At 33.1% G+C, this 10,431-nt stretch overlaps 2 protein-coding genes across 2 annotated transcripts in view; one reads left to right on the top strand and one right to left on the bottom strand.

The window, feature by feature from the left end:
* LOC106329897 overlaps positions 1-1,298 on the top strand; it is a 2,286-nt gene extending 988 nt beyond the window's left edge. Inside the window, exon 3 of the mRNA XM_013768503.1 lies at positions 858-1,298. Within this exon, the coding sequence (XP_013623957.1) occupies positions 858-1,298 (441 nt within the window). The remainder of the gene's footprint in view (positions 1-857) is intronic.
* A 2,355-nt stretch (positions 1,299-3,653) lies between these two features.
* LOC106332485 (protein trichome birefringence-like 34) lies at positions 3,654-6,504 on the bottom strand. Its single transcript, XM_013770946.1, has 5 exons — positions 6,092-6,504; positions 4,956-5,133; positions 4,554-4,750; positions 4,304-4,462; positions 3,654-4,141 (listed from the first exon to the last, which is right to left on the bottom strand). The coding sequence occupies exons 1-5, from the start codon at positions 6,424-6,426 to the stop codon at positions 3,781-3,783; spliced, it is 1,230 nt and encodes a 409-aa protein (XP_013626400.1). The 5' UTR covers positions 6,427-6,504; the 3' UTR covers positions 3,654-3,780.
* Between the last annotated feature and the right edge of the window lie 3,927 nt (positions 6,505-10,431).

The raw sequence follows: 10,431 nt of genomic DNA, 5'->3' as shown, positions 1-10,431 counted from the left end.
GGTCGCTACGTAGCGACCGAGCTCTTCCGAAACGTCGATATGACATTAGTCCATGCATTCTCGTCTACCCTTCGATGCTATCTCCCGAAGACCGTAGCGAACCCATTTCACGTTCCCTGCCATTCTAAGTTATCAATCAAACTTTACCGTAAAAATCGCGGAAAGTTCGTTCTTTATCGAAAGAAGCCGTAATAAACGTTTCGAGTACGAAGACGGCCCAAAGGGACCTAAGACATGACTCGAGGCCCAACTTACGATTTCTTAACCAACAGCCCGTGAGCCGCATGACGGTTTACGCTTGGTTCGCAAGGAAAGATAAATGTCAAGTTTCCGCGGATAAATACGAAATTTTGATGATAATTACGAAGATCGGAAAAAATGGAATATCTCCATTTTTATGCTATGACGGCTTAAGGGCAGAAGGGGAAAAGCGTAAACCGACCTAGGAGCCAGTATATAAAGAGTTCTAGGCGAGAGGCATGAAGAAGGACTTTTTCAGAGAAAACTTAGCACTTAGAACGATTTAGGCATATTTCTGTTTTTGTTATTCGAGCTGCGACTCAACTAGCTTATTGCCGTCTTAGGGTTTTAGAACTAGAAATCTCGCCGACAGCTCTCGTAGCTCAGGTTCTTACCTTGTTGTAACGCGAATTCGGAATAAGATCTATTTTGCTCTCTTTTCTATTTCTTATACTTTATTGTTGTCATTATTGTGTTCTGATTGCTTGACGTCTGGTATTAGCAGATATCCGGGACCTCTGGAAAATTATGATTTTCCTAGTTTCCTTATTTAAACGGAAAGTGCAAATTTCAGTTTCCACAATGACCTTGCCATGTTTCTGTCTGGATTTTCTCAGACATCTGAGAGTTTCAGCAGTGAAAGCATCAACTTGAGTAGATGTTGCGGTGAGAGGACCCCCGTCTGTGTGATAGACATTGACGACGAGAGAGGTAGCCCTGAAAGTGCTAGTAATAGAAACGGTACAAGAGGAACATGGAGTTCACCTAATGTTCCTGATATTAGAGCATTGAGGATTAATGTTCCTCTTGAAGAAGAGGAGAATAAGAGAAATGTGTCGCAAACAGAAGCTACTCCTAAAGAAAAAGGATATAAGCCTCTGTTTTGGATGCAGAGATGTCGTGATTATAACCAGCTCTTTGACAGAGTCAGATACTATCAAAGGCGGTTTGGGGTTCCATTAAACCGACCGGTTCGCATTCCATTTAACCGACCGGTTCAGCTCATTCTTTCCTTGGCGTTACTATTGTCTCTTCTATTACTCTTTCGAGTTTATTAATCTTGAGAACTGAAACTCTCAAGAACACTTGACAGATTCTTGCGTGTTGGTCACACAACTTAGATGCTACATGATTCAACGTCCCTCAAGAAGGGCGAGAGATTAAAAAAGGCTTTGTCAAGAACCAAAGGAGAACAAGCCTGGCTATTTTTATTTCTCTCATAACCTCAGGGAACATATGATAGGAACCTGTAAAAGACAGTTGTAGATCTATTTGTAAAACTTGAAGGTACGTTTCTAAAGAAAACCAATGCGTGTTGTGTTCAGCGATAAAAAAAAAAAAATTGCCTGAAATCTGCAAAGACGTTCACTCTGACACTTTCAACTCCATTTGATCAGCTTTTCGTTAAATTGGTCATCAACCACACAGTCCTCAATCAGTAGAGGTTTATCACAACTTTCATTGGAATACAAAGAACGAGTTTACTTGAAAAATCCAAAAAAGGATGACTAAAATTTAAGTTTTTTAGTTTTCCGATTGAGAAATAATGGAGGAAATTCTGGGAAGAAATCAAAACATTATTAGAGCGTCACTTCAGGGCGGCTTTATGATTCTGTCCTGCCAACTTCGCAGTTACTCAACCTTCTACCTAGTGGCACAGAATTTAACGTACACATCTGCACATATTTTTTTAGGGTATGAAAGATAACCGGTTTCTAAAGGTTAAAATCTATGTTCGGAATTAAGCTGTGTGTGAATTGGACGGTCAATCGGCAAATAAAATTGGAGATTAATTAATAATGAATTAGAAATTATTTTTTAATATTTATTTATTTTTGTTTTGAATGAATGTAAAATTTATTCAAACAAAACTTTAGTACAGATAAATATTTTAATTAATATTTATTGTGTATGTGCAGATAAATATTTCAATTTGTAATATTTAGATGGTCAGACTTAGATATTGCTACTATATAATCCGAGTTCAAGTCTCATACTGTTTAATTTAGGCTTTAATTTGTCTTCTTAAGTAAGAAGAAAAATCATCTTTTAGTTATCATTTTTTCATGTTACTTTCCTTATTAAAAACCAGCCATTTTCCATTGATTTCATTCTTTTAAATCATTTTTGATCCAAATCTATCAAACTCTTATAGATCTAAAAGATACAACTAAAATAAACTGGTTTAAAAAATTTATTGGATCAAAAACAAGAGGTTGCAAAAAAATTCGATTAAGTGATCTGCATTTGTGGCGGTGCAGCCAGTTCTCTGCACGCATTATCGTCGACTAGACGATCGTGTCACCCAGGGGCGAAGCCACTTTATGAGAAGTGGTGGCAACTGCAACATATTTATATTGATATCCACAATTCTATAGATAAAAACATTGCAACTTTAGTGGATTAGATGGCAAATTTAGCCTATGATCCACCCATAATATTCTGAGTTCAAATCTCTCACATAGATTCTTTTAAGTTTATTACCAATAATACACCCATTCAATATGTTCTCTAGATTCTCCCCTGGTCTCACCCGATTTTTTGGACATGGTCAATAAGACTTAGTGTAAAAGAAAAGCTTACACAGTATTTATGATCGATAACAAACTACAGTTTTAATTAATAAAATACTCGTAAAAATTAAAAACAAATATTAAAAGTCAAATATATTTATAAAGATTCAAATCCTTTCTTAAATATTAACAGAGAAATTACATATATATATAAAGCAAATCATAAACCTAATTCAAATAATAAGAAAGAAGTCTCGAGCAGAAGACTTAGATAAGACATGCAAAATGACTACATAAATGGGTATGATAAACAACATTCCCCGCTTAACCTTGTGCTCCAAAGCCATCACAGCTACAGATGAACCGAGAAGGAATGATTCTTAGTATAAAGCCCAAAACAATTGTGACATGATTGCTCAAAAAAAAATGTGACATGATCATGACTAAAATTGATACAGACACACATTTAACGGTTATATGATTATAGACATATTATTTAATATGTATAACTAAAACAATATTTCACACTCAGATTCTAGAGTTACAAATGGTTTAAGAGGTAACAAAGAAAATAACACACATTATTTATGGATTTCCTTGAAAAACAATATAAGTTTTCCTATACCTATTCATGGCCCAAAACCAAATTTTGATGAAATGAAAGCCAAAAATTATTCTGACCCAAAAAGGGTAGTGTTTCTAATTATTTATTTTTGAGTATAAATTACTAAGAAATTCCAGTATAATTGACACTCGTAATAAAAAAGAGTAAACAAACTATAGTTAACGATTGTGATTATCAAAAATAATAATTAAGATAAGTCTAGCAAAACTAAATCAAACAAAATAGAGAAAAAACTATCTGACGCAGAAAAATCATCAATATTATTACAAGGAAAGACAAATTAAGAAAAACAGGTGGAAACGTTGTGCAAGGATTAATTGAAGGTTAAGTGTAAATGTGTAAATCAGCTGTACAATTGAAGTGGAGTATAAGAAAGGAAAATAAAAGATGTAAGAAGAGTTATCAAGTAGAGTGGTGGTTATCAACAATATAAGCATAAAGGAGGTGATTCCAGACATCAGGAACTCCAGGCAAACACCAATGTATACAATCTGAGTAACTACTTGGATCCAAGACTTGATCTTCCTTCAACTGCTCCCATTGTTTTCTGTATATCGAAGGGTGACCGTCTTTTCTATACTCCGATAGCTGCGTAATGTTTATCATATGCATGTTCAGTCCTCGCCTTTTTAGCCCGTCAAGTACATTTTCTACAACTCTCATCATCTTTGGATCCGACCCTCTTCCATTATATCCTTCTTTATCTATTAAACTTGTTTCTCCGTAACAGTTCTGATTAGTTTTGCCTCCCCATTCTTCAGCCCTACATACATGTTTTTCATTAGAACATGTCTACCACACAATACCAATATAACAATCTCAATTTTTCAAAAGAAGAGTAAAAAATTAAAATACGGATCTATATGAACATGAAATTATGATCAAAAAGGTATTATGATGGATATATTGAAAAAGTACTGCGCACCTTTCATGGGTGGGAGACATGGACATGAAGAAAAGTTTGGTACGGTTGGAGTTAACGTGAACTTCTAACCACTGAGATAATGTTTGCAAAGCCATCTCGTAAACTCTCACCATCTCCACTTCTTTGTATGTTCCATCTAACGTCTCAAACGACCCCCACCTATTATTTATTTGTTTAGTATCTTATCCATATATATTGACAGATATATAGATAATCATTGAGTTTAACTATATATAGTAAAGAAACTTACAGTGTCTTGATATGAGGCATTCTCCACCATAAATAAGAGTTTAAGACAATGATATCAGATTCCGTCCAATGCCTCGCATGTCTCTCTATCGATTGGATCCGAACAATCCGTTCGGGTAACCTGTGGTTTGTTGGATCGTCCGAGTTGGATTCCACCAGCAAGGGAGCCCAATAAAAATCTATTGTAGCATTATATTCCTGATTTATTCATAAAGACGGTCTTGGATTATTTGGTGATCCATTTATAAACTTTACGTTCAACGTATATATCTGATGAAATGATAGAAACTATAGGCTTGATTTTCTCCACATATTTAAGATTTTCTTGATAAATAATTTTGCAGTAGGGAATTATGTACAAATGCACTTATAATTTGCGTGTGGATTTTTTTGGAGGACTTACTAGAGATTTGAAGCTGATGAGGTTAGAGCCATTGTTGTGCATATGCATCAACTTTGGGTTTTTAATGACAGAACTAGCCATACACACAATGGATACCCATTGGCCTCTGTTCAAGGAGTCTCCTACGTACACCATCCTCTTATTTCTTAGACTCTCCAGCAACTTCGTCGCATTAAACCTTTTTTACGTTCATTAAACCATTTTTTTCTTAGTCAAACGTACATGAAAGATTTAAATTGTAATAACCATGGTATCAAATTTTTAACAAAGCTTAATTGTTATTTTCGAGAAACAACCCTTAATTGTCTTAATTGTAATATTTCTATTTCAGTTAATTTAATAAATTCGTTATTACCAAATAATAACGGACGAGAGGGATGAATTGGCTGACCAAAAAAACTAGCATGTGCTCAAAGGTCGAAACCACTTGAATTCACTTTTCTTTTGCTTTGCTGAGGACTAAAATGATACTCCATCTGTTCCTAAAAGATCCATATTCTAGCTTTTCACACATTTTAATAAAACATATTAAATTTGCATAATTTTTTGTGCTCATTTTTTTTCCACAATTTTAAACCAATAAAAAATCAATTAGTGCAATTAAGATTTTTGAAGTTTGCAATTAGTTAATAAAACATGGATTGAAAATGTAAAAAATGAATCTTTTAGAAACAAAATTTTTCTCTAGAATATGTATCTTTAAAGAACGGAGGGAATACTTATTACCAACAAAAATGTAGGAAAAGTATTATTTCTCTTCTCTTATATTAGCTAGTCCTTATCAATTGACTGATAATTATATAGTTAAGGTGCAAAGGGCTTTTTGTAACATACATGATACAACCAAATATTCAATTAAATATTTATATGAGATCATTCCAACCGTTTATTTACAAAATGAATACATAAATAAGAAAAAGAAGAAGAAAAAATGTTAGATGAATGATGTCAGTTCTTTTCCCTAAATTACTAGACAAAGAAAAACTTCTTCTGTTATCAGCGGAAAAGTGTAGTATCAGCGGAGATAATGCAAGATGTTTATATGAATTGCATATATAATGCAACATGTTTATGCGAATTGCCATAAACAAAGATGTAAAATTTGAAGTGAAAACGATAAAGAAAGAAATATAAACCTGGGAAGATTGCACGTGTGAGGTTGCCACCTCCAGAATTTGTAACTCGAATCTTGTCTTCCAAACTTTTCACAAGCCAACTGATCAGACATGAGCTTGCACTCTTCTTCTTTATAAATAGGGTTTGACTCATTATCAAATACCCATTTTCCTTCGAACAAATTACAGTCTCTACCGTCTTCGACGTTTGGAGCACCGTCGCTTTGAGGATGTTCCTTTGGTAAAACCTTTCGGGACAAAAACACAGTAGTGAATATTACTCCGGCTACAAGCACGGCGGAGAGAGTGTGAAAGCTCGCCCTGATTCCCAGCATCAACAGTTGTTGCTTTGCCATTGGGTGTGTGCTGTTAATGTTATACTTATGATGTTTTGTTTTAGGTTATATTGATGTGTCCGTCCATCTCTAACTTGCCTTTGAACTTCAGCCTTCTTGAAGTGTTTTTGTAGTTTGGTGGCCAATCAAATTTCAGTAGCTGTAAGTTATTATATACATATCTGGATGTTTTTCTTGGTATAATTCTAAAATTTGTGTTGGTAGTTTCTCAAGCAATGCCCACTTGCGAGAAAATCAATGCCAGGAAAAACATCCAGATGTATATGTAGGGAAATTTCTTTGCCAACTCCCCAAGAAAATCAATACCAAGAAAAACATCCAGATGTATATAATAATTATTAAAGTGGGGAAATTTCTTTGCCAACTCTCCAAGACAACTTTGAAGGCTTAATTAAAGTGAGCTTGAGATTTAAATTCGCATACTTACTGTGCTTTAGGGTCCCCGATTAGTAATAACTTTCGCTTTAGGCTTTAACTTTACAGTCATGGTTGTAGAGAGATTTTAGCTTTAAAGGTTTTAACTGTTACTTTAGAAAAATTTAAAAGCTTGATTGGCATCAAAAGTTTTAGAAGTTGTGACTGTTATAAATATATAATATGATTCATTTTCAAAATTTATTACATATTTATTGCAATCTACTTTTTATTTATTCAAGTTCATAAAATATATTGGGTATTTTAAAACAAGAAATCAATCAAAATTTATCAACAACATATTTTATTTATTGATTGTATAACTAAAAATTGAAATCAACAATTTTTTAAATTTTTTTTAAATAAGATTAAAATTTATTAACTAAAACCAAAAATATTATTAACGACTTCTGCTTTAGGCTTTTGGCTTTAAAATTTTGGATGCAGAGATTTTGGTTTTAAAAACTGTGGCCGTCACTTTAAGTATTTGTAAATGTCTGATTGGTATCAAAAAATTTAGAAGTTATGACTATTAAAAAATTATGCTAAATTTATATATGTGAAAAAATATAATACCATATTTGAAATTATTGTATACATGTGAAATAAACTTTTTGAGCAAATTATTAAAATCAATTTATCAAGAAAAAGTTTTGGGTTATATCTCATTAACAATTTGATTGTTGTTTTGGGCTATGAGTAAACTAAAGAAATTAATTTGCGTCCCTCTCTAGCATCACCAAATGTTTTTTTTTTAATGAAAAATGGATCTTTAGCTAAAGAAATCAAAGAGCAATTGTGTACTAATGAATTTATTTGTGAAACATAAATTGATGTAGAGATGCTCTTTAATTTTTCTAGGAAAAAAAGAAACAAAAAAAAAGAAAAAGATTTTAGTTCTATTTTTTCACAGTTCCTTAAAAGTCATGATTCCCCTGGCTGTTAGAAAAACAGATGAAAAGGTAGAAGAGGCTGTGAAGACTCTAAAGCTCCGATTGGTAATGACTTTCGTTTTAGATTTTGGCTTTAGAATTATGGCCGTGAGAATTTGGCTGTTAGTTTAAGTTTTATTAAAATCAATTTGGTAGTTAAAATTGTAGACGTTTGAATAATATTTAAATTATTTTATTTAAAATGTAAAATTATACTACTATTAAAAAATTAAATATATATGATTGTAAAAATAGTACAATATGGATCTCAAATGAACAAGAAAAAAATCAATGATCAATTTGTCAATCTTAAGTTTTAATAAAATTGTTACAAACTTACATAAAAGATTTAGTTATGAAAGGCCAAAAAAATGTTTTTTGAGAAAAAATAAAAAAAAAGAAAAAAAATTGCAAAAGTTACGTATTGTTAGCTTTAGGAAAAACAACACAAAAGAGGACATAAATTTATTGCGACTTTAGAGATTTTAGGCTGATTTTTTTTTTTTAAAACACGGTTGGTAAAAAAGAAGATTTAGAAACTTTTAATTCCACAGAGCTTTCAAAGCCGTAACGCCAATCGGACCCTAAGTCACAAAATTTTAAGAAAAGCCTGATTGGAATAAAATTAACTTTAATGACGGTTAAATCCTCTAAAGTCTCAACAGTCCTTCTCCACAAGTAGGATTCTAAATTAAGTTACTATAATGGAACGGGGTCTATTGGCCCCTAGCCAATGCGTTGCTAATTCTAGTATATATCTTAAGCCTATAAAGAATAAGATTATAATTTTAGACTAACTAAAGTGGTGTTCATATTTATCTAGGACTTGCACGCGTATAAACGGTCCTTACAAAAGATGGAGAGAACTTTTGTATTGTAGCCGTCTGTTTCATGTCACGAGACTCACGACTCGAGTGTTCATTTGAATTCTCTTACGGGTCGCACCTGTCTTTAGTCAATTCAGCGTTTTGTCATTCTTCCTATTGTCGTTTTCAGTTAAGTCATGAAAAACTCACACATTATCTAAATGATTAGTCAACGAGTTTACTCTTTCATAAATAGTTTTTGGATGGAGCATTTGATCGAGCACAATTGGTGGGTCAAACAAGAATAAGCTGTTAAATTTTTATTATTTTAATGAGATGGTACTTCATTTTTGTTCTAGTTTGCATCTGCCTTGGTATTTAAGTGATCGATAAATAGATTAACGAGACTGCCCCTTGGCCTTCTTATATGGGTGTTTCTAAGTTTTTCAAACTATTTCTACATTTGTCTTTATAATAACAATTAAAATCAAATTTACTATCATCTATATATATTTCTTTGTCTAGACAAAAAATTCTGTTTTTCCTCTAGTATTCCTCAAATTTTTACTATATATTTAAGGGAATGCTACTTTAAAAGAATGCATTAGTGTAATATATTTCTATGATATACATGTTCTATTTAAAAATAATTAACAAAATACGTTGGAAATAGTTTAATAGATAACCGAAAAAAATGTGCCAAAAAAACTTTATGGTACTATTTCTTGCGACAGTTTGGTCTACTTGTTTGCTTTTGTTTTCATAATCCAAGAATATGGTTAGAGATGGTCATATCTTTTTTTTGGGCAAACTACGATTCATTCAATTTAGAAAACAGAGTCACTCTCCGACTAGGGAGGCAGAGTTTATAGATGTCAGAGCTGATTTAGCCACTTTATCAGCAGCATCATTATGTACTCGAGGAATGAAATGAAAGGAGATAACATCAAAGGATAAACTAAAATGATAGATGTCATACAAGATGCCAAACAGTTCCGGACGTAATTCCTTATCTCTAATCATGTTGATGAGAACCTGGGAATCCGAAAGAATTATCAGCGATCAGACGTTAGACGAGGAGGCGGTCATCACCGCCAAGCGAACAGCAAGAGCTTCTCCCATGAGAGCTGATGAAACAGAGGAACGAGAAACCTTAAGGGACGGGATCCTAGTGCCTTCCAATCCCGAAAATAGACCCCCTATACCATAATTACCAGTACGTAGATCCCAAGCAGCATCCACATGACACAAAACTTGGCCAGGAGATGGTTGGGGAATGATCGGAGGAGAACCTTGTCGTTTGATAGCGTGGGAATGTTCGTCAGAGAGCAGTTGAGCAGCGGCCTATTCCTTCGCATCAATAAGAGCATGTACATCAATGAACCCCCCTTGGGGTTCATTGGATTTTTTTATGTATTTAATGGTGGGGTCATGAACAGTGTTGAACCCGAATCAAATGTGTTTCTCCATCAATGAACCTCAAGTTCGGGTTCATACAAATAAAATAATATATTTTTGGAAAAAAAAACAAATTTTGAAAAAATTAAAAATTTGATTTTTTTTAAGAAGTTGTAATTCAATACATTGAGAATTCATAAACTTACTAAATATTTTTAATTATTTCTTAAAAGGTTTTATTTAATACATTGGAAATTCAAGAACATACAAAAGATTAATCACTACGATCACCAAATTTTGCCCATACATTTTCAACTAAATCAGCTTTCAGACGCTCATGAATTTGTGGATCCCGAACCAGATTGCGAATGTTAAGCATATCAACATTCACACTTTCTCTCCTTCTCACCTTCGAACTTCGGCTAGATTCTCCTGACTCGAACTCAGATGTATTA

The sequence above is a fragment of the Brassica oleracea genome, chromosome C3, assembly GCF_000695525.1.
Source record: "Brassica oleracea var. oleracea cultivar TO1000 chromosome C3, BOL, whole genome shotgun sequence".
NCBI lineage: Eukaryota > Viridiplantae > Streptophyta > Magnoliopsida > Brassicales > Brassicaceae > Brassica > Brassica oleracea.
The sequence above is the reverse complement of the archived record's forward strand: the minus strand, read 5'-3'. Positions and strand labels throughout refer to the sequence as shown.